Source organism: Hermetia illucens, chromosome 1 (assembly GCF_905115235.1).
Source record: "Hermetia illucens chromosome 1, iHerIll2.2.curated.20191125, whole genome shotgun sequence".
Taxonomy (NCBI): domain Eukaryota; kingdom Metazoa; phylum Arthropoda; class Insecta; order Diptera; family Stratiomyidae; genus Hermetia; species Hermetia illucens.
In genome coordinates, this window is record NC_051849.1 from 127,096,590 (window position 1) to 127,122,429 (window position 25,840).

A 25,840-nucleotide genomic window follows, 5' to 3' on the forward strand; every position below is an offset into this window, starting at 1 on the left:
TACTTTGAAAATTATTTATTGTGCAGTCAGTAGTAGTTTAAGATTTATCTAAATGTTACTGATTGTGAAGAGCCTACTGAAGTACAAGAACTTCATACTCTTTTACACTTATCTCCTGTCCATTAAATGGAAAGTATAAGCAGCCATGGGAAGGTTGTACTTTTCCTGGTGTTTGCGATCCTTCCCACATGCAGCGCCCTGCGTACAGGGGTTCGCCATCTGTTGTCCGGCCTATTTCAAGAGCTCCTGGTGGAATATCGCCATTCGTTGCAAATTGCCATGATAGCTCACCGGTTCGTAGAACTTCGAATTCGTTCTTTAGGATTTCTTCGCCGCCGTACGCGATATAACATGCTTGTTTTTCTGGGATGATTTTACATGGGATAATATCCCCTTCATGATACGCCCGTCCCACGAAGATTTGTGTTCCATCTTGATCAACTCCTGCGCGAACAGCTCCATTGTAAGGGAATTCGCTGTAGATTGATGAACGTTGCCACAGAAAGCCTACAATATACGTTGCCGTTATTAGAAATATTACAAACAATATCATATATACGCAAATACAATTACAATTTTATGAAGGATGAGGATTAGTGCTTAACATTCATAATTAGCCAACTAGAATGAATGGTAAAAAATGGGAAGTCTGGGATATTCTCCCGAATATATGACAGGTACGTAGATAAAAAAACGTAGATAGAAAAAAATAGCAGATTGAATGGTTATCTTAAGGCTTGCTTACTATGCGTTAGTCCAACATTGGCATAAACGGTTACTTTCATCAAAATGCTTACCAAGTGGGGGAGGAGGACCTGGAAGATTTTCTTCTGGTTGATAAGAATCACCTGAACTGGAGTTCGACTTTGAGCTAGATGATGATGAGGACGATGATGAACATGATGATTTTCTCCTAGAGCGATGCTCTAATATTGAGGGATTTGGGTTGCTATCGTAAGGCATTGGCATTGGATAAGATAATTCAACCCCTGGGTTGTAATTGTATGGATGGGATGTTGATTCAATTGGTGGTGTGTACTCAGGTCGAAACCCATACCGAGGAGGATCTATGAGAGATGATGTTCAAGACTTTGAATAAATTAAAACTAACCATGTTAGTTTTATTATTTTCACATAAAGTACTCTTTTACGAAATCCACATATCTACGAAAAGGAAGCAGTGAATACTCCAGTGTCCCTGAAGTTAGTAAAAAGCAATTAATCATATCAATCATAAAGCAGGTAGTTAAGGGCTATTTATTCCAACAAGCAACTATTATTAATATACCGTAACTAACATATAATTAGCATCTTCACATTTCCAAATTTTAAACGAAAGTTTGAAAATTAACAATCATAATATGACATGAGGAATGGTATGCATGGTAAACTATGCCGCTGCTGCTACCAAGTTTGATTGTTGGTATTTATAGTTCCGTCGATCAAATTGCTTACCAATAGACCGATGAATATATCGGATTCCCCAAAAAAAATCCAAATATAGGAAGCTGTGCTTCGTGTGTAAAGGTTTTGTGTTCAGCTTATATGAAAAACTTTCCACGCACTTTTTTCCATTCGTATATGGCTAAACGCCCGAAATATTTCTTCATATTTTTTTTCAAACTACAGGATGTTCGTACATATTACAGACGTCGATATTATGCCCATGCTGTTTAACATTGCCTACCACCGAATGTTCGTATATAAATTTTCGTACACAACGTTTCCAATTTACTTCGTGCACAAAAGCATACACATATATACATACATCACGTATATTGAATACCACTGGCTTGATGTACACATATATCTATCTGCATTAGGCACTACCTCAGCTTCATTAGCATATACATATATACATGTCTCGAGTTATTGTTGATTATTGATTGATTAAAAACCTAAAACGAAATGTTCCTCTGCCACCTCTCATTCATATGAGCTCACTTTTTTGTGGTATTGACGAATTGATATATTATGTTGACATCATACACGTTTTAGAATGCACTAAATTCACCTAACATGTAAAAGTTTCATCTCCTATTTCTTTACTAATGATAGTTGGATTTCTTTCATACTTTCCAATTTGCCAAATTTTGAATTTCTAGAATGAACTTCAGGGGTTGGCGACAGACAGACAGACAACCAATCGATTCTAATAGGGTTTTCCAGAAAACCTTCAAAACTAGTTGGGAAATCGGAAGCTAGGCGGTTCAGGTATAAAATGTTATTTTGTTTCCTTATGTGAGAAATGATGTGTACATAGTTACAAATTCAATTGAGCCATATTTTTTTAAAAACCATTTATGCAAATAATTTGAGCTGGAAAGCACTATATTCATAATAATCAACTTCATACGCTTCATACTAGGAGTTCGACATTATAAGCAAATGTGAAAAAAGGCTAGAGAGAAAACGATTGCGACGGGCACTGCTCTTTTAAACTTCATGGCTCTTGAAAGTGGAGCGGCGGGAAGGCGTTGAGTCCCGTTGGAAAATTGGCGGCCACGGGGTCGACTTCAAAGAGTGAGACTACTTCACACAGAGTGTTGTCGTGAACTACTTAAGGAGGGTATATGCCGTCCCTCCAACAGCAGTTGGTCATCTCCAATTCACTTGGTCCCAAGTCCAATGGCGAACGGCATCCTTGTGGAGATTCCCGACGCCTGAATGCTCAGATGATTTCCACTTATCAAAGACTTTGCGCATTATATGGAAAATTGTCGTGTTTTTTCGACGGGGAGATCCAAGCCAAGGCCTACCATCAAATCCCTCTAGCACCCGAAGATATTCCAAAGTCAGTAATTTGAACAAATTTTAGACTCTTCACGGGGATGACTTTTGGCCTGCACAATGCGGCAAACCTTCCTGAGATCCATCCACTTTGCTCTACGAAACTTGGCCTTCTGTTTCGTCTACTTGAATGAAAAGGGACCTAGGTCATATATTGCGGGCGCTTTTCGTAAGGAAGTGTTTTGCTTGGTGCACGAACTTTCGCAGCCTGGCATTCCGACAACGAATTGGTTAGTCTCCAGCAAGTATTTTTGGCTGTCCATGAACAAGGGCGTGAACTTTTGGGCCAGAGAGTGCATCGTATGCCAAAGGCGTAGAGTCACTAGCCATGCTAGGAGGGAAGTAGGTGTATTCTCTAGGTTGACAAGACGCTTCTACAATATACACCTCGATATTATAGGTCCTTTGCGAGACTCGCACAGTTATAAGTATTGTCTGCGCGGTGGTCTGAGGTAATACCTCTGAAGGACATAATAATACACTCATATGCTGAGGCCCCTTGTCGAGAGTGGATTTCTGGCTTTGGTGTTCCAGGGAATGCAATTTGAATCTACTCTCTTTTCGGAGTTCCGAAAGCTCCTGGAATTCAAACGTCAACGAACATCTGCATATCATACGCAATCTAATAGGATGCCAGAACGTTGGCACCGGTCGCTGAAGGCAGCCATTATGGTGTGACGAGCTGTTCTGGTTGCAGGTCTTGCCTTTCGTTCTGCTTGGTCTCCGAACAGCCGTCCGCGAAGAGTCTGCTGCCAGCCTTACTGAGCTGAAGTACGGATAGAACCTTCGACTACTTGGTAATCTGGTCCTCAACAAACAAGATTGCCTTGAAAAGACTGGATAGTTGCCCCTCCTACGAGAGACCTTGCCCAAATTATAGCCACCGAGTCAATTTCGTCGCATACAGCCAGCGGTCCACACTCCTGGGAACTTGAAGTTTGTACCCACATGCTGTGAGGACTGATGTCCTCCGAAAACCGCTATAGGCACAATACAAGGGCCCCTATAATGTAGTCGATTGTGAGGAGCACTTGTTCAGCCTGGACGTGTGGCAAGCCCAAGAGGATCTCCTTGGACAAGTTCAAGCCTTTCTTCCAGAAAGCAGACGGCACTGGAAGGAGACGAGAACGCCGCAATTGTTTTGATGTCCGCCAGTCGACCGCAACCGAGTAGCCTCTCGAACGCGGCCAAGAGTTCGCAATTTTTCTTGCTAAGAACTCAAGTCTTCGTGGAATACATAAGGACTGGCAAGATCTGTTGGCTGACAACAACCGTGCGCGGAATTCACCATCGTAGCTGTTATCGGTTGTGATTTTTGACCCTAGATAGGAGAAATTATCAACGGTCTAAAAGTTGTTGTCTCCTATCTTTATTCTTCTCGTTTGACCAGTGCAGTTTGATGTTGTTGGTTGGTTGGTTGGTTTTTGGTGCTAACGTTGCCACTATATACTTTGTCTTGCCTTCATTGATGTGCAGCCCAAGATATCGCGCAACCTGCTCGATCTGGATGAAGGCAGTTTGTATGTGATTATGTTGATATCGTCAGCATGGACCAGTAGTTGAGTGGACTTAAAGAGGATCGTACCTCTTGCATTCACCTCAGCATAAAGGATCACTTTCTCTAGGGTCAGATTAAAGAGAACGCATGATAGAGCATCCCCTTGTCATAGACCATTGTTGATGTCGAATGGTCAGTCTTATCAATTTCGTTGGTATTCCGCCTATGGGCTATGCTATCATAGGCGGCTTTAAAGTCGATGAATAGACTGTACAACTGATGTCCATATTCCAAAAGTATTTGCCTGCTTGCCGCAGAGAGAAACTCTGATCTGTTGCTGATTTGCCTGGGGTGAAGCCCCTTTGGTATGTATGGGGCTATCCGGTCTAGCAAGATAGAGGAGAATATTTTATAAATGTTAATAAGCAACGTGCTATAATTGCTGCACTGCGTAATATCTCCCATTTTATGTATGAGACAGATAATGCCTCTTTGCCAGTCGTCAGACATTGATTCGCTGTCCCGCACCTTGAGCACAAGTTTATGAACCACTTGGTGTAAATAGTCGCCTCCATATTTAACCAATTCGGCTGTAATTCCATTGGTTCCTGACGACTTATGATTTTTAAGCCGATGAATTGCACGGACTGTTTCTTCTATCCTTGGTGGTGGCAGTATTTGTCCGTCGCCTTCAATTGGCGGGACTTCCAACTCGCCGATGTTCTGGAGTTCGTGATAAGTCTTCGCGCGTGCCCGTGTCCTTTGAGAATGCAACATTACTCTGTATGCAGCATTCTTCAGTTCCGTTCCTAGTTTACATTTATCGTCGAACCAGCCGTTCCAACTCTTTTTACGGCTGGGGCTAAGTATGTTTGTGGCCATATTTATGATAACGTTCCTCAGGTGATTGTGAAGATCATTTGTTGATGCTTCATCTCCAGGATCTCTGTTGACTGCGGTTGTTGCGGCATTCATTTCCCTCTTATAGGTGTTCTGGAGGGCTGTGTTGTGAATGGCTTCAGGTTAACTCTCACCTGATTGTCAGAGGGGATTCTGGGTGGTGTTGTTATTCAAGCTCATGGCAACGAGATAGTGATCCGAGTCCATATTGACTCCCCTGTATCTTCTGACATTCTTCGAGGCTGAGAGGTGGCGGCGTTCGATCAACACGTGATCAACTTGGTTGAAAGTGGTCCCGTCTGGAGAGGCCCACGTATGTTTATGGACCGCTTTTCGTGCAAACCAGGTACTTCCAACAACCATTTCGTGTGACACTGCTAATTGAATAATCCGCAGTCCGTTATCATTTGTATTTTGATGTAAGCTATGAGAGCCAACGTATCGCCTGAATACGGGCTCCATCCCTAGTTGGCTTTTAAAATCTCCAGGTATGATTTTGATATCATATCTGGGACAGGTTTCGAGGATTCGATCTACTGCCTCGTAGAAAGTTTCCTTCTCCGACTCTGCAGTCTCCTCTGTAGGGGCGTGAACGATAATGAGGCTTATATTTCTAAATTTGCTTCCTAAACGCGGAGTGCATAGCCGTTCCCTTATGTTTTCAAGGCCGACAACCACGCGTATTTGATTTGAAGTTGCTAATTGGTCCTTGGCCAAAAGTACTGTGTAGAGTGAGCTCTGCGCATGTTCTTGATATATCGCTAAGTCGATGGCATGTAAACAGTTTTATTGTGTATACGATTGAGGAGCGGTGGACATGTGCGATGCTTTTCTTCTACCAAATTCGATCAATGCACCGGGAATATATATAGTGGTCTTGCCCTGACCAAGGAACACTTGCCCAGCTATTCCTCATTCACTTTATGATTTGACGTCAAATGATCTTTCTTATTTTTGCCGAAATAAACAGTTACTTGTGAAGCTTTCTCCAGGAAAGTTTGGCCACTTTTAACTCCCTGAGCACTGTATCGACATTAATCCTGAATTCATATCATTCTTCGGTAAATTTAAAAATATCTGATGTTAATTTGTTAGATTATTAGTCCTCCTTTTGGTGGTGTCTCTATTATGGATTGGGGGTGTATAATTTGCTTAAAGTATTTGCTGCTTGTCGTAAAAGGCGACTAAAAGGGATAGAGATTTGTAGGTTTGTTGCCTGTAACTCTCGAAATTGATCGTGCTTCCGAAACGGCTACCACGCGTCGGAATTGGACTGATTTTTCGGTTATGACACTTTGCCCCCATCAATGGTTTATGATTCGATTCTGGAATGTGCTTCTCGAGAACGGTATAGAGGCTCACAAGAATCCTCGCTCGCTTCAACTTCAGCGATACAGATTGAATATTCTGGGGTTATGGAGGTAAGATGGGGGGAATCTGGGGGCTCTTCATCTTTTTGCGACATTGGGTTGTTATATTCTAGCAAGTCTATGAGGAAGGAAGCATGAAGTCGGTGTCAGATAAATGCTTACCGCATCTGCTAAACATGCCCTCATGACCTGAAAATCTGTATTAGATAGAAATATAACTGCGCGATTCCGGTCCAGGATGAGGTCCACAGATAATGTTGTGTTATGCATTCACGGAGAGTAGAAGGAGATTTTCTATGAGCAGCTCAACACAGTCCAAAAGAGGCTTCCTAAAGGTGACATTGCAATCGTTATGAAAAATCTGAATACCAAAGTGGCTCTAATAACCCTTTGGTCGGATATGTGATGGAAAAGTACAGTCTTGGGGACGGTAATGTCTTCAGCGCGACAACTGGAGTGCTCCCTATCAGAAAGATATTAACCAAAATGATCCTGGAACTTATTAAGAACATCACAGAGAGAATTCGATTTTGAAGCAGGGCACCACTTCACCTGCTCTCCATTGATTTCGTCTTGTCGTGTCGAAATATGTATTTCTTGTAAATATGTTAGGCAATATTGTTGTTGCCAGAGTTGCTGCAAAAAAAGTCATGTCATGACGCGACTTTGTCAGAGGAGTGGAGTACAATTTGCAAACATAAATATAAAACTTAGGCTCTAAAGTGTAAATATCGCATTATAAATGGCATTGCATTATATTTTACAACAAATAGTACATTTTTTATCATGAAATTTCATAACAAGTCGGGAAACCGGAAGCTAGACGCTTCATGTAGGGAAGGTTTTGTGTATTTCTTTTATATAGAGATTTGAGTGTGCATTTGTTCCATTAGTATATAGCAAATAACATATGCATATATTATGTGCGAATATCCACTTTCAAGTGATATTGACATTTAAAGTCTTGAATTTGCACAGAAGCGACAGCTTTGACCTTTACTTTGTTAGTATAGTACGATTTTCACTAAATTTGATAGAATCATGCTCTATGCCGTAGCCTATATTGCCGATTCTAGGAGGAACTTAAGGGGAGCTTTCCTTCCAATTAGTAAAAATTATAGTAATGTACTTTAACTTTATTTAAACAGGTATTGGTATGGAAGGTATTTTGGGGTCTAGGCACCGTACAGTGGTAGTCTTTTGACTTCTTTAAGATTTTTCGGTTAAGTAGTTTCTGAGAATGGGTCCGTTAAAGAAATGATAATTTTCAACCCCCCACACTTCCCATCTTTCCAACAAATGTCAAAACTAAGACCGGTTTCGAAAAGTACTAACCGAGATCTTTCATTTGGCACCCCACATGACTATATTTGATGAAAAAAAATGTATACCCCCCTTTTGCATGTATGGGGACCCGCCTTAAATTCGACGTAGAAGGATGTAACTCACTATATGTGTGAGTGTTCACAGTTCCCACCTTTCTACCAAATTTGGTGTCAATAGCTACAACTGTCTCCGAGAAAAATGCGTGTGACGGACAGACAGACGGACAGACAGTAAACCGATTTTAATAAGATTTTGTGTTTACACAAAACCTTAAAAACAGCTTAATATCATGTGTCTAGAAATATGTTAAAACGGTTAGTTGGGAGTTAGTTGTCTTCAAAAGTCATCATTGCCAGTTACCTAAGTTTTGCTATTGACAGTTCGCTTCAAGAACTATTTCCATAATAATAATTTTTGTTTCACACAAAAAACCTTTGAAAGGAATAGGCAAAAGTAGCTTTATGTATAAGTTCTTAGTATTATATGACAAGATAAAGTAAATTCGCACGAATCGTATTCATAAAGCGTATTATGAACCGTACTTTATGTTACAGCGCAACTTCATATTCCAAGGATAAAATGGAAGGGTCTTCCGGTAACTTTTAAAGACATGAAAATATACTATTATTAAGTTTATTTTAGTAGATATCGGAACATGTTGTATTACATGGGCTGTAAAGTTCGCGGACTCGACTTTAAAAAAACTTTTTTTTCGGAAAAATTTTTATTCACTATTTAACGTGGCCCACTTCAAGGACAATGTACTTTTTACAGCGTTTCTCCGGCGTTGACACTCCCTTCGTAATGTCAGATTTGTTAAACGCCTCGAAATAGGTCCGCTTTGCCCCACTCACTCTACTAAAGTCTTTCGGCTTTTGGCTTGCTCTAACCACGGGTCAGATTGTTTACTGGGCTTTACTGGATCGTCTTATCCATTATCATATAGATCGAGCTCTGTGGTTAGAACACTGGGTTGTCATACGGAAGGCCGCGGTTCAAATCTCATTGGTGGCAGTGGCATTTGTATCGTGACTTGACGTCGGATACCAGTCGACTCAGCTGTGAATGAGTACCTGAGTCACAGTACAGGGTAATAATCTCGGGCGAGCGCAATGCTGACCACATTACCTGCTACAGTTCACTGTAGTGTACCGTTACGGTCTTGAATGAAGTGCTCTAACACACTTCAAGGCCCTGATCCAATATGAATTGTTGCGCCAACGATTATTATTATTATATAGACCGAGAGTTGGCTACAGGAAAATCTACATGACTCATTGCACGAAAAATTGTACAAGCAACTGGTTGGATTGTTGTCGGTGGAGCAACATATTTGTCCTGTATTCGTCTGCCCTGGACGAAATAGCAAGTCATATATCTGAAATCACTTATCTCATCGACTTTCACTTTTTGGGTGTTTAGAATGATGTCGTGGATTTCACCAGTTTTTTTCTGAAATCGTAACCTTTTCTGGGCGTCCAGAATGTTCAGCATTACTGGTGCATGTATTACTATGTTTAAGGTTACTGAACCCATTACAAATCATTGTTTTTGAAGGGCCAGGCTCGTCATAAGTTTAGTTTGGACAGTCTCTTTCCAGATTAAAAAATAATGTTTAAATAACACATGAAACTCCTTGTAGTCCATGCTTTCCACATTAATTAAAGTATTAAAGTGACAAATGAGCCACAATATTTTTGTCAAAATTTAGAAGGAAAATTCTTCTGCAATATCACATTGCTTTTCTTCTTGTACGGACATTTATATCCCAGTCCGCGTCCCATGTAGTATTTTGCGGCCTAGATTTCATATAGGCGGATCATCCTGAATTTATTCAAAATTTTGGGTTGGGTAATTTCCGAATGTTTATACTCCTGATCCCTTCCTCCAAAATTTAGTAATGGATATCGAAACAAAAATCTGCTTCTGAAAGTACATATTAATTGAAACCTTTCATTTGGTACCTGACACGGCTACAATTAGAGAAAAAAATGTTGCATCCCTTTTTGCCTATATGGGAAGCCTCTTAGTTTGTTACGACTGAGTGTAAGGATCTGGTCGAGATCACTGCCAAGGCTGAGTTATGTGAAGTTCTACGGTTGCAACTAGGTTTATAATCTTCCATACAGTTCCACGTCCAGGTGGTGTTTCGCAACTACTACCAGTGCCAGGGGCCCCAGTACGGAGCCTTGGGGAACACATATTCCTTCGGTCCGTCGTCCGTCTGGTATCTAAGAAGTCTCTCTGAAAAGTAACTCTCGGTTATCCGAGCTAAGTAACCAGGGACACCCCGGTTAGCCAGGGTGCCCTTAATCAAACCCCAGTTGGCTGAGTTAAAGGCATTCCTGACATCCATCGGTACCACCACGCAGCACTTACTAGCGGCCGATGTCGCCTGGGCCAGGTCCACGAGCGTTGCAATGGCATCAACCGTGGACCGCGCTCAACAAAACCCATACTGCCGCTCCGATAGACCAGCCGCTAGCTCGACGAACGGAAGCAGCCTGTTGTATACCATCTTCTTCAACATCTTCGCCATAGTGTTTAATAGACAGATAGGGCAATATGAAGAGGCTTTGGTAGCAGAACGAACCTCTGCCTGTTTCAGTGAGCGGGAAACATTCTTCCAGCCATGCATGACTCAAATGTACTTATGAACCATGTGGGCCCGATTTTAGCAGCCAACTCCAGGGCTTTGTTCGAAATTCCGTCCAATCCCTGAGCCTTATTTTCTCCAATTCTAGGACGTCCTGTTGAACCATTGGATGAGGTCCGCTTTCTTCTTGTTATGGGAAAAGGATTGCGATAATTTTGAACAAGAGTGGCGGGCACGTCACTCGGTGTGATTTTTGTCCACGAATCTTGTTCATAACAATCTTGTAAGCAGCGCCCCACGGGTTCATATTTGCTTCAATGCACAACTGCTTGAAACAATTTTGCTCACTTTCCCGGATAGCCGTCTTAAAGCTACTTCGAAGATAACGGTATTCTTTCTCCGACTGCTGATATTCTAGTTTCTCTCTAGTCCTTCGGCAAAGCCTCCTCGCTCGCAGACATGATGCTCTCAACAGCGCGATTTCTTGGTTCCACTAGTAGTTTCGTTTCCTACTGTGCGTCGTGGCATTGTAGAATCGCTTCCCCAGTCTAGAGCCCACGCGTTGAAATTGCTGGCAATAATTTTGGGCCTGTTGTCTCTAGCGTCCAGCTTTGCTGCTGCAAAGTGATCAAAATTGAGGCATCTGAAGTATCTCTTGAGAGATATTTGCTCCCTAAGTCGACACACGACTCAACTTATTCTTATCTTGCCCGCAGTAATCAGTTTAATCCCTGATTCCACCGGTAAGCTAAAAATAGCGGTCTGTGTACCTCCATATGCCTTCCTGGTCCTTTTGATTGCACTTTCTTCTATTCCGATAAGGTTAAATTGTTCTCTTAGCGCAGCGCAAATAGCCTCTGGCTCGTCTAGGTCTTTGCACTCGATCACTATTTGTTGCTTTCGAGCTTTCACATCAGCTTGCTCATCTAGCATTTTCTCCACCTGGCCGCGAAAACCATCCACTGCCTTCTCGCTATATTTGTTTAGTTTCAGCAACGCCTGATATGGCTCACACTGCCACCCAGGTCTTTCGGAATGGCCTTGACTTTACGAAGGATATCGGCGTAGGACATATCTCTTTTCTTGGAAATAACGGTTACTTCCGGGCGTGTCTTCTTTTTCTCCTTCCGCCGCTTTTTGCCGCCTCTTCTTTAGTTTTACAAGCTACAGACTGTCCCCTTCTGTCACAGATGGACTCGTAATCCAAGAACTACCCGGAACTTTCGCCGGCGTAGGTTTCTTTGGCGATTAGGCTTTTTTCTTTTTGGCCGCTTGTCGGACGCTAAGAGATTCACTTATTCCATCTCTACTCCCTTTGCCCGCGTTCTCACCTATCCTATGTTGAACTTCAACGTTGAAGTTGACGCGTCACCTGCGTCTCCCGCGTGACTTCGCCACATGACGCTTGGGCGTTTTTCTCCTCCATCCCCCCCCCTTCTTCTTCTTCTTTTTCTTGAGCGTTTGTCCCGTTCATAAGCGGGGTCGGCTTGTCGTGATCGGTCTCGCCATTTGGCTCTATTGAATGCCTGATCTGGGTACAATTTCGAGGCTTTCAAATCCCCATCCAGCGTATCAAGTCACCGTTGTTTCGGCCTGCCTTTTGGTCGTTTACCATCGACTTCGATGTTCAGACCAATCTTGGCAAGTTAATTCTAGTTTGCACGAATTGCGTGACCATACCATTGAAGACACCTCTCTCGCAACTTTTCCACGATCGGTGCAACCCTTAACGATCGCGGATATCCTCATCTCGGATGTGATTTAAACGTGTGACGCCACTAGTCCAAAGTAACATCTTTGTCTCCATTACAGCAAGACGCCGTTCATTGTCTTTTATAGTCAGCCAACAATCAGAACCATAGAGAGCGACAGGACGGACGATATTACGGTAAATTTTAGATTTGAGTCGTTCGTTGATACGTCGATCACAAAGAACACCAGTTGTGGAACGCCACTTCATCCAGGTTGCGTTAATACGTGAAGCAATTTCATAACGCAATTCCCCATTGGCTGATAGCGTTGACCGGAGGTATTTAAATCGCTCAGTTCTGGGCAGATCATTGCCGCTGACAGTGATTGTGCCTGTTTCATGGGGATTGGTTGTCAAAAATTCAGTTTTGTTTAAATTCAATCTGAGACCGTGTTGCATGAGGTGATCATTCCATTTTTGAACAAGTTGCTCGAGATCATTTTTGCTATCAGATGCTAGGAAAACATCATCTGCATAAAGCAGTGTGTAGGGCGCTGGACATTGGATACCCCGTGTGACGATGTCCATAACACGGACAAAGAGGAGTGGTGGGAGTGCGCTTCCTCGATGAACACCAACAAAGACACGAAGCGGTTTTGATACACCTGCCATACTTCGAACTTTGCTTTTCGGATCGTGGTAGAGTAATTGAACCCAGCGCACGAGTTCTTCTGGCACCAAGTGTTGTCGTAAAGCATACCAGATGAGTTCGTGTGGTACATGGTCAAACGCTTTCTCTAGATCCAGAAAGGCAAAGAGGGTGATGTTTCTTACGGTGTTTCTCCATGAGTAACCGCGCAGCGTGTATTGCGTCAGTAGTTCCGCAGTTCTTGACAAATCCGGCTTGATTCACGGTTATTTCAACGATTTCGCGAATGTGGTTGGAAAGAATGTGTTCAAAAATCTTCATGGTATGGGAAAGTAAGCGAATCGGAAGTCGAGGATGAGCAAATTCTTCAGTTGAAATCTACTCGAAGTATTCTCGCCATCAATCCGTTGCGGCTCGACGGTTGGAAAGCAAAGTACCGTTCTTGTCATTAATGCAACAGAAGTGTTCGATATTCTGGGTGCATTTTTTACGGCTTTTAGCAAGTCGATACAGATCTCTCTTGCCATCCCGAGTGTTCAGTTTATCGTAAAGATTTTTGTAATGGTTCGCTCGGGTGACAGCGACCGCTTTCTTTGCTTCACGGTTGGCATTCATATAAATTTGCCAATTAGCAGGCGTTTTATCGTCGAGAAATTTGTGGTAGAAGCGTTTCCTTTCACGGATCTTCATTTCAACATCATCATTCCAAAGCCAAGTGTCTCGGTTGATGTACCGCTTACCCGGCTTGGTGACCGCGAGGGTTGCAGAGGCCGCTTTGTGGATCGTGTCCTTCATTTGGTTGGGCAATCGTATGAGTGAGATCGTTTCTCCTTTCTTCTCACAAAATCGCTACCATTTAATGCGTCGTGGGCCAGTGCGTTCCTCACACTGTTTTATCGGTGGCTTAATTCGCAGGACGGCAATTAACGGCCGATGTTGAGGTGCGATGGTTTCATAGGGAACGGCTTTGCAATCAGTGACAGTGGTAAAATATTGGCGTCTTATGAGAATATAGTCGATTTGCGTTTTACTGTTCCTCCTATAAAATGTAGAAAGATGAGACAATCGTTTAATGAACCATGTATTCATAAGTACATGGTTATGGGTGTCCGCAAAATCGACTATACGCTCGCCACCCTCATTGCGCGCTCCGAACCCCTTTCCCCCATGGCACCTGTTACCGTCTGCCGTTTTACCCACATGACCATTAAGGTCGCCGGCAATGATTATATAGTCGTCAGCAGGCACGTGACATCATCGAGAAGTTGCCAGAAGGCATCTCTCTCGGCGTCAGGTCGACCTGTCTGTGGTGCGTACGCGGTGAAGAAGTGAATAGTGCGATCAGTTGATATAATGGTGAGCTTCATCAGCCGATCATCAAATCGTTCGATTTCTTTAATAGCATCACGGAAACCCTCCGAGATGGCAACGCCAACACCATATTGAGTGTGTGGGTGACCAAAATATAAAAGTTTGTAGCCATTTTTACCGCTTTCGCGTTCAATGTCGCAGCTTTTGGCACCAGACCATCGGGTTTCTTGCAGAGCGCAGATATGAATGCGCCTTTTCGGAAGGGCTCTGGCGAGTTCCTTCGTCTTTCCAGTTAGGGTACCAACAATTAGCATGCAGGCACGTACGCCGTCCATACGTCAAAAACCCTTGCCCATTTCTCGACAGGACTCGGGCCCGTCCTGCCGCGTCGACTGAGGTGGACGCGGACAATTTTCTTCAAACTTAATCAAATTGTGCATTATATTATCCCTTACATCTGTACATTGTACTTCTAGGATAGACATAAGGGGGATTGTCGAGTAAATTTCTAAAATGTGGAAATATGCTATTAATAACTTTATTTGTGCAGATATATATATATCTATCTATATATTTTGAGGCCTAGATTTCGTAGAGATGCACCACTGCGATTTTTTTCAGATTTTTCGATTGAACGTAATCTGTTACACTTGAACGAGACCTGTTACACTTTGTGGGGGTCATATTTTGAGCACTCACTCCCCTATGTTTCACCAAATATATCAAATATACCAAATATGGAACCAGTTTCGAAAATTACTGATTGAGCCCCTTCAATTTGATACCGCACGTGGCCACATTTTATGAAAAAAACAAGTCGGAATACCGGAAGCTCGCGCTTCGGGTATAAAGGTTTTGTCTTCATCTTATGTAACAAATTTCAACGCATATTTTTCTATCCGTATATAGCTACAAAGCCAACATAATCCTTCATGTTTTCCCAAACTACGAGACATACGTACATATTACAGCCATAGATATTACGCTCACCCTAAACAAACAAACGGCCTATTTCCGAATACTGTACACATATATGCACGTACATAAATTGATCGTACCCATATTTCCGATTTACTTTGTGCACAAAAGCGTTCATATGTACATATATAGTACGTATATCAAATATCGCTGGTTTAATGTACAAATATCTAAATTAGTAAACTTCATTAGCACGCGTATACTATATACCTACATACATAAATATCTGTTTGAAGTAATTGTGACTAAAAAACTGAAACAAAATAATTCTTTGCGACCCCATTCATAAGATGAATTGATATGTAATGATGACGTCATACAGGTTGTAGAGTGCACGAAATTCACAAAAAATGGCAAAGTTTCACACCCTACAACTTTGTTAATAATAGTTTGATTTTCTTCAAACTTAACCAATATATCCATACCAAATTTTATAATTCTGGGATGAATATAAGGAGGGTTGCCGGAAATTTTCTAAAATGTGGAAATATACTATTATTAACTTTATTTGTGCAGATATCGGAACCGGATATATTTTGAGGCCTAGATTTCGTAGAGATGCACCACTGTGATTTTTTTCAGATTTTTTGGTTGGATAGGTTCTGAGAACGAGACCTGTTTCATTTTTTGGGGGTCACATTTTGAACCCTCACTCCCCTATGTGTCACCTAATATCAAATATGGAGTTTCGAAAAGTACTAATTGAGCCCTTTAATTTGATACCCCATATGCCAACATTTTATGAAAAAAAATTGTGCACCCTCCATTCACATGTATGGGGAGTCCCCCCTTAAACTTAACACAAAATGGCGCCACATGCTGCATGTAAAAGGAACAACAGATCACACACACTTACTAATTTTCGTGAAAATCGGTCCAGCCGTTTCTGAATAAATCGGCTGTGACAGACAGACAGACAGACCTGTGAGGAGTGGCCAGTTCTCCCATCAGGCGCGACCCCAGCTGGCGGATTGGGGCATACCTATTGATATGTAAATATGTGTTCATGCACTTTTCTTTTCTGACTGTGTATGGGCTAGTGTTTGCTCATCTCTGGTGCGTGGACCAAAATGGCTATGGGAAGGATACCCAGAACATAAAACCACCATGGAAGACGAGAGAAGGAGTAAACTTACGGTGCAGGGGCTCGGAACCCCAGTACCGGCGGTTTTTGGGAGTGAGCAAGCGGGCTCCCGGCCGTCGATATCCCTCGACCGCAGTGCCTCGGTAGTGGACAACTTGGCCACCTTGGCATATAATGTTACAAGTGATTTGGACCTGGAGAAGGAAGTGTTCAAGCGAAGTACGACCTTACCGAGAACACCAGTAGCAGGAACAACGAAGGATGAACTGAAGACGGACCGTTGGACGACGAAAGCTGTGACAACACCCACCGCATATGTCCAAGATGCGCGACAGCAAGAGGTGCTCCAGGAACAAGGAAGAGATCCATTCAGAAGAAGCTCGTCAACTTTGAGATCCCCACCAACGACAAAGACGATAAAGGATAAAGTACAGGCAAGGTCAATAAACGCCAAAAGTGAAGGAGCGCATAAAAGGAGCAACTCTGTCGGGGCTTATAGGGAGCAGAGTCCCGATCCGGAGGAATTACCCTTCACCCAGCTTGGGGCAAAAATAGTTGAGCTGTCCGAGTTCACGCCGAATCCCGCTGTGCCAACAGTATCACAAGCGACCCAAGTGACGCCTAACCGTACTACCATCCAATCCCATCGAAATAAGCGAGTACGTGAAAAAGAGGGGGATCCTTTAAATAATCAGCAGGCGCCTAAGAGAAAAAAAGGCGGACAGGACATCCTAAAAACCAACACCAACAGGTCAGAAGGAGGAAATCGTACAGCGAATCTAGGAAACTCGACCAGCGTTGCGAAGCCCAAGACCAGTGAAAACGATGGATGGACTAAAGTTACCAACAAAAAAGCGGAACGAAAAGCAAAAGTGCGAACTCATCCAGATGTAATTGTTATCTCCAGTAAGGGCAATCTGTCCTACGCGGAGATACTCAAAAAGGTCAAAGCGGACCCCGACTTAAAAGATCTGAGCGGAAATGTAAACCGAATCCGAAGAACCCAGAAAGGGAATCTCATGTTCGAGCTGAAAAGATCCAGCGTGGGCAAAACTGATGACTTTCGCACTCAAGTGAAAAACTCACTTGGGGAGAATGCCGCAGTGCGTGCCCAAAAACATGAGATCTATATACAATGTAAGGATCTCGATGAAGTAACATCGAAAGAGGAAATTTGTACTGCTCCGAAGGAGCAATTCAAGTTGGAAAAACTCACCGAAGAGTCTGTTGTGGGCTTACGAAAAGCCTATGGTGGTACTCAAACGGCCACAATACGAGTACCAGCGGAGGCAGCACAGATGTTGTTGGCTGTTGGAAGGGTTCGGATTGGATGGGTTGTCTGCCGTTTAAGGGAGCAAACTTCACTAAAGAGGTGCTTTAAATGCCTTATGTTTGGGCACTTCGCGAAGGCATGCACCAGCAGCATTGCGATGCAGAAGGTGTGGGGAGAAAGGCCATATTGCCAGAGAGTGCAATAGGGACCCCAAATGCCTATTGTGCGGAGTAAAAGATAGACAGGATAACCGGCATATTGCCGGAAGTGGTAAATGTCCGGAATTTAGGAAGGTGCTCACTGCAATGGGAAAATGAGGTTTATTCAAATAAACCTCAATCATTGCAGGGTCGCACAGGATTTACTTGAGCAGGCCACGTTTGAATCTGAGGTGGAAATCGCCATCATAAGCGAACCGTATAGACACCGTCACGGTGCCATATGGGTCAAAGATTCGATTGGTGGAGCTGCGATATAGGCTTGCGGTCGACAGGCCATACAATGTACTGCAAGTCAGGCAGGTAGTGGCTTCGTGTGGGCGAAAATAAGTGGTGTATATGTATACAGCTGCTACGCCCCACCAAGTTTGACACTGTCTGAGTTCGAGCAAATGCTTGATAATCTTGTTGTCGACGCGAGGGGACGAAGTCCAAAGGTGATTGTTGGTGATTTCAATGCTTGGGCCCTAGAGTGGGGTAGTAGGGAATCAAATGCTAGGGGGCGCAGTTTATTAGAAGCTTTTGTGCAGATGGACATAGTTTTGGGTAACAAAGGTGCTGTGAACACCTTCCAGAAAGGGGGGTCAGGCTCGGTTGTAGACCTGACCTTTGTCGCTGGCGCGTGGTATGTCCTGGTGCGTCAGTGAACGCTACACCCACAGCGACCACCAGGCAACCTTCTTTGAGACATGTGTCGAGCCACAGGCCAAAAAGCTATCATGCCCGAAACCGAAAAAGGTTTCAGGCTGGTCTGCAAAATTTTTGGATGAGGAAACCTTCATACAGGTGTGGTTAGATCAGCCTAATAAAACAGGCACCTCTACGGAAAGAGCCGTCCATCTGGCTCAATGCATTGCCAAAGCGTGTGACGCGTCCATGTCTAGAAGGTGTTCATTCCCCAGTAGAAGACCAAACTACTGGTGGAATGATGAACTGACCGGCCTTCGATCAGCTTGCCACCGAGCCAGAAGAGTGGCTCAGAGGGCGGTAGGTAGAGTCGAACAGGGGCAAAAAGAGCGCGCCTATAAAGCAGCCCGCAAAAACCTGAAGCTCGCCATCCAGCGAAGCAAGAGGGAGTGCTTTAAGGGGCTCTGCTCAGAAGCGAACAGAAACCCGTGGGGGAATGCTTACAGAATCGTGACGGAACGATTCAGAGGCCGTTCATCTCCGCGGATCACGTGCCCCACTCTCTTGCTAAAAATCATCCAGGGGTTATTCCCCCAGCAAGAGGAGAGCACCGACACATTTCAACCACCTCTGAATGTGGCGGAAATTCCGCCAGTCACCAGAGACGGGCTGTTGGATATCTGCGGTAGAATAGGAGACAATAAAGCGCGGGGCCTGGACGGAGTACCGAATAAGGCCCTTAAGCTTGCCGTGAAATCCAGATCGGACATGTTCGCTGAGTTGTTCGAAGCGTGCATGTCCGAGGGGATATTTCCAGTGGCATGGAAGCGGCAGAAGTTGGTACTTCTGCCTAAACCAGGTAAACCTCCAGGTGAACCATCCTCATATCGACCCATACGTCTCCTGGACACGGTGGGGAAAATGCTAGAGCGGGTAATCTATAATAGATTACTCCCGGTTACTGAGAGCCAGGGCGGCCTTTCAGATAGGCAGTACGGGTTCCGTAAAGCCAGATCAACCGTTGATGCCATCAAATTGGTTACTGGCTTGGCCGAAGATGCAATTCACGGAAAGGGTAGTACCAGCAAATATTGCGTGGTAGTAACCCTGGATGTGAAAAATGCATTCAATTCGGCCAATTGGAATCTAATACGGAAATCTTTAGCGAAGGTTGGTATTCCCGCCTATCTCACCGCTATCGTCGATAGTTATTTAACTGAAAGGAGGCTCTGGTATAACACCGATGACGGACCCCAGGAGTACGTTGTTTCCGCGGGTGTCCCGCAGGGCTCCGTATTGGGCCCACTACTGTGGAACATCATGTACAACGATGTATTTAATCTTCCCCTTCCGAGGGAAGCCACAGTGGTGGGTTACGCTGACGACATAGCGCTGGTTGTTGTCGCAAAGCATCTCGAAGATGCTGAGTTATACTCAAGCGAGGCAATCGGTGCTGTTAAAAGTTGACTAAAGAGCTCTGGTCTGACACTTGCGGAGGAAAAAACGGAAGCGGTCCTCATCACCAAGCGCCGGAAGAGAAATTACGCCTGTATTAGAATCGGGAATCATATCATCACTTCCAAGCCGACCATCAAATACTTGGGGGTGGTGATAGACAGGAAGCTTAGCTATAAGCAACGTGTGCGGTATGTTTGCGACAAATCATCAACTGCAAGTATGGCCCTGGCAAGGATGATGCGGAATGTTGGAGGGCCACGGCATACCTCTAGGTTGCTTATAGCCAGGGTGGTGACCTCGATCATGCTCTATGCAACCCCAGTTTGGAGGGAGGCGTTGTGGATGTCAGGGAATGCTACCAAACTGAGTTCAGTCTACAGGAGGACAGCCCTGAGGGTATGCTCTGCCTTCAGGACTGTCTCAGATGATGCAGCATTCGTCATCTCTGGAATGATGCCGATTGACATCTTGGCAGATGAGATGGCGAACATATACAATGCAAAGCCAGCCTCTTCCTCATCGCGGACGAAGAAGACTGAAAGGGAGAGATCCATAAATAGATGGCAAGAACGGTGGGAACGTTCGGGATAGGGCCGGTGGACGCACATGCTCATTCCTGTCATCAAGGAGTGGTTGGAGAGACGACACGGTGAGATTAATTATAATCTCACCCAGTTTCTCACGGGGCACGGAGGATATCTCCAATACCTTCACAGGTTTAAATTGGACACCTCAGCCGATTGTCCAAATTGCAATGGAGTCCCAGAGGACCCAGAGCATGTATTCTTCCACTGTCCGAGATTTGTGGAAGAAAAGAGGAATCTAGAGGTGACTCTAGGAGAGGTGCTGGTACCAGAAAATCTAGTGTCGAAAATGCTACAACATCTAGAGAATTGGGATGCGGTAAACTCCATGATCGCATCTATCCAAAATAAACTGCGAAAAGCAGAGGAGAGGAGAAAAACCCGGTCACGTGCGTCGCGTTTAGAAGAAAGGTGGCAAAGCTAGAGTGAGCTGACTCCGCCCCGTGATGTAATACCTTATGGTGGTTCCGCGGGGCAGGGAGGGAGTCGGGGGTGGTTTTAGTGGGTAAAAATTCCACACGCTGGTGTGTCGAGACCAGTGTCTTTTTGAAGATTTCCACCTCCTCAACAAAAAAAAAAAAAAAGACAGACAGACAGACATCGAATCGATTCTAATCATGTTTTGTTTCACACAAAACCTTAAAAAAAAATTTGCACCCTCCATTCACATGTATGGGGAGTCCCCCTTAAACTTAACACAAAATGGCGCCACTTGCTGCATGTAAAGGGACCTACAGATCACACACTCTTGGACCTTGGACCTTGGAGGTCCTTCCCATAACCAATTTTTATCCACGGGCGGGCGTTTAGTTCCCATTTACTCGGCCTGCGCATAGGCATGCCTATGCATGAACATCCCTTGAAGCGTGCATGTGCATCCCCAAAACGCATCCGTCGACCATTCCCTTATCCGCGCCTGCTTTCATTAATGTGTAGCTCAACATCTTGCGCCAATCGCCGCCTGCTCGATCTGAATGAAGGCAGTTTCTACATGTCTGGTTGTTTTTCCCATGTTGTTGATACCGTCTGCATAGACCTTGCAAGATAGCGGAAAATATCTTAAAGATAGCACTTACCAACGTGATACTTCTATAATTGTTGAACTGCGAAATATCCTCCTCCTTTCTATGTATGGGGCAGATAATGTCTTATTGCCAGTCATCAGGCATTGCTTCCCTGACCTACACCTTGAAGACAAGTTGATGTATTGCTTGGTGTAATCGGACGCCTCCATATTTAATCGGTTCGGCTGTAATTCTATCGCCTCCTGGCGATCTAAGATTTTTAAGCCGATGGATTCCACGTGCTGTTTTTTCCATACTTGATGGAGGCAGCATTTGTCCGTCGGCTTCAGTTGACGGGATTTCCAACTCGCCTTGGTTGTTGAGCAGTTCATCGAAGTATCATCGCTAAAATATGCCCATACGCTCGGAAATCAGATTTCCATCTTTGCCTAGATAGGATGAGCATCGAGTTGGATAAGGCTGCATTCTACTGACTTGTTAGTAAAACTTGCGTGCTTGGTGCGGTTACTCGCTGTACTTTTCGAGTTTACAGACCTGTTTGTTTTCCCAGGGTTTCTTTTTCTGTCTCTGAAGTCACTTCTCAGCTCGATGAAGTTCGTGATGGGTCTCTGCTCGTGCTCACGCTCTTTGAGAGTACAGCATTGCAGCATTCTTTCGTTCCATTGCTGGCTTACATTCATTGTCGAAGCAATCGTTGCGACTTTTGATGCGGCTAGGGCTAAATCTGTTTGTGGGTTTTATTGTGGATGGCTTCAGTATTCACTCTCATGTGATTGGTAGAGGGATAGTACTGTTATTCGAGTTCGGTTTTACCTTTCGCCTGACTAAGAAACCTATTCCGAGCATATGGCTTACTGGATGGTCACTATAATATATGGTGCAATGGCTTTTGTCCTTGTTCAGCGCATCTCTTCTAACGCTGTTACACCAGCCTTATATTAGGATAGGGTATCGGCTAGTTGCAGGGCAGCATTCGATTTGGACAAGGAGGGCACGGCCCATGAGAAAATTTACAAATCGTTAGTCCGTTTTCGTTGCCGGGTTCGTTGTTTTAATATCCCTCCAGTGCGTTGATTATTAATCAAGCAAAGAAAGCGCTGGGTGTTACCCTCCGGTCCGGTCCAACCCTTTACGATAAACTCGACAATCGGGAAGGCGAGAGAGATCTATGCCGATTTATTGAACACAAACGCACACAGGATATCGAACACTTTTGTCGCGTTAATGATAAAAACAGTACTTTGCTTACCGATCGGCAAGTCACGACAGATAAATGGCAAGACTATTTTAAACAGATTCAACGGAAGAATTTGTTCACCCTCCACTTTCACAAGTATTGCTGACATTTGGAGCAATTCCATCTGTTGCCCCACTGAAGTCGCGGAAGCAATAAAACGAATGAAAGCGGGGAAAACAGCAGGACCTGACGACATCACCACTAAGCACTTGAAAGCTTAGAACTGGGACCGAACACTGTGGCTTAGTGAGTTTTTCAATTGGATTGTTGGGTATGGTAGAATACCATCAGACTGATGAGAGAGCGTCCATTTCAATATGGAAAAAGAAAGACAATCCAGCGAAATGTTCAAATTGCCGCCCGATCCGGTTGCTGCGCGGTTACTCATGGAAAAATACGGTGAGAAGCATCGCCCTCTTTACATAGCATTTCTGGACATGGAGAAAAACGTTTGACCGTGTGGTACACACACTCTCTGGTATGCTTTGGGTAATACCTGATGCCGCAACTTGTACGCTGGGTTACATTACTCTACCACGATCCGAAAAGTGTAGTTCGAAATGTGGTGGGTATATCAACACCAATTCATGTCTCTGTCGGTGTTCACCAAGGAAGCGCCCTCTCACCATTCCTCTTTGTTTTTGTTATAGACACTACAACACGGGAGATTCAACGTCCAGCGTCCTAAACGCAACTTTATGTACATGATATTTTCCTAGCATTTTATGGTAAGGCAGATCTCGATCATCTTATCCAGAAGTGAAATGATCGCCTCATGCAACACGGTCTCGGATTGAATCTGATTAAAACAGAATTTTTGATGATTGACTCCAATGAAACAGACACTATCAGTGTAAGTAGCAGTAACCTGTGCACAAATGAGCGATTTAAATATCTTGGGTCAATGCTAACCAACCAATGGAGAATTGCGTTAGGGAATTATTTAACACACCAGAGCAATTTGGATGAAGTGGCTTTCCACAAGAAGTGTTTTTTGTGATCGGTGTATCGATGAACGTCTCAAGTGCAAAACCGACCGCAGTGTCGTTCGCCCTGTCACCCTCTATGGTTTTAAGTGTTGGCCGACTGTAAAAGCCAATGGACGGTACCTCGCGGTAATGGAGGCAAAGATGTTGCGTTGGACCAGTGGCGTAACACGCCATGACCGCATCAGAAATGTGGACGTCTGCGATCAATATGGAGTTGCGCAAATCATAGAGAAATTGCGTTAATGAAAGCTTATTTGAAAAGGTTGGTATAAACATCAAAGTACATTTGGGAAATGTTTATAACGTTAGGTTGATACGACTGTGGAAAATGACGCAACCGATCAAGATGGGCCGACCCCGTTTCTGAACGGGGCAAAGGCTGAAAGTCCTTTAAGTATGCCATGCCTGTTTTTTTAAGAATGACCAAAAATCGATTAATACATAATAGCATTATCTTCATCACCATCAACGGCGCAATAACCGGTATTCGGTCAAAGCCTGCCTTAATAACGGGCTCCAACCATCCCGGTTTCGTGCCGAGATCCACCAATTCGATATCCCTAAAAGCTGTCTGACGTCCTGATCTATGCTATCGCTCCATCTCAGGCAAACAGTTCTTGTAAGCTGTCATAGACTCCGTTGGCAGCCAACAACGGTGCGCTGATTTCATCGTCATAGCTGTTATCGGTTGTGATTTTCGACCCTAGATAGGAGAAATTTTCAACAGTCTCTAAGTTGTAGTCTCCTATTTTTACTGTTTTCGTTTGACCAGTGCAATTCGATGTTGTTCGTTTTTTGCTTCTTGACAATGTCAAAAATAATTGTGTACATGTCCTATATTTCACAAGGGATTGAACAAGAAGCATATCCAAATGTATATATTTGTTTAGGAAGTAATGGTAAGCTTAGTAAAGGAGAAATATTACAAACTTATCCTGTGAATTAGATCATAAGTTGATAAATATGCCTCAATTTTGATTTTGTTAAAGCGAGGTCATGAAATTCCCGTGGTGGCAAGATGGAGCCCCCAGACAAAAGTAAGATGGATTGATGACATTTGTAAAGTATGTAAAGTGCCTTCAAAGGGCGGGGCGATTTTTGAAAATACCTTTGCCCAGAGTGAGTCACGTATGTTATATACATATATATGTGGAGTATAGGGCCTCAACAATGCTTAAAGCTTTGTGGAAAGTAGATATGTTTTATTTTCTTTACCTTTCAATTGAAAATAAACCAATGATGGGAATTTTATGATTGCCCGTAGAATTCACTATATATTAAAAGATATCATAAACTAGATTCTAGCTAATAATCAGAGTTTAAAATTATATAGCACATGTATATAGAAAAACCACTGAATAAAACATCAATTATTAAAATTTGCTCCACAATGTGTATTTTAGAAATATATATCCTTTTATGTGGCATTGTGATTTCAATTTCGAATTTTTTTTATTATACAAGCATATATGATAACTCACTAGCTTGAAATAAGTTCTGAAGATGCTTATATACATATATATATCCATATCTGTAGACTGGGTTATTATTGAAAGAATTTTTGTAAATAATGGCGTAACTGCTGCTAACTATAATAAAAGGATTTATGCTCTATCTACATGCATATATGTATCTAAGGCCGATGTAATGAGATTACCGCTGATTAGTAGAAGAAGTATTCATCGAACCTTTTAAAATATTTGCCAATTTGATACAACACTTTGTACTTTATACTATGAGTGCTGATCAAACTTTGGCCGTATAATTTCATTATTTTATTGATAATTGTTTCTATTATTACAGTTAAATTCTGTTACTTAAGCATTATTGACTTGGAGGTCCGAAGAACTCGAATTTTTAAAGGTACTTTCTCGAAAGCTTTTTTTCAATGTGAAAATATTAGAGATAACACATCGATATGCACGTTGGAGACGGCATAATGGCGAAACGAAGGTTCTCGATATTATCGTTTTCGTAATGGGAGCACTCATGAACGGCCACGTAAATTATTGCTTATGACGATGATTCACATATTAAATGTTGAAAATTAACTTTTTAAAGATAAGTTTATCTGAAATTTATTACTCACCTGACATGGTAGGTGATTTTAGGTTGTTGGCTTGATTGGAACTGAATTACTTCCCCCGAGTGGCTACACAAACCGTATTAACTAATTGAATTTTACTTACAGACTGAATAGGTCTTAATGCCTAGATCACATATTGTTGATTCAAGCG

The 25,840-nt window shown here is 43.3% G+C and overlaps 1 protein-coding gene across 1 annotated transcript; it reads right to left on the reverse strand.

Moving 5' to 3' along the window:
- Positions 1–25,840, reverse strand: LOC119661441. The gene is made up of 3 exons (XM_038070787.1): positions 25,693–25,840; positions 798–1,067; positions 1–507 (listed from the first exon to the last, which is right to left on the reverse strand). Exons 1-3 carry the CDS (start codon positions 25,697–25,699, stop codon positions 74–76), a joined length of 711 nt encoding a protein of 236 aa, XP_037926715.1. The 5' UTR covers positions 25,700–25,840; the 3' UTR covers positions 1–73.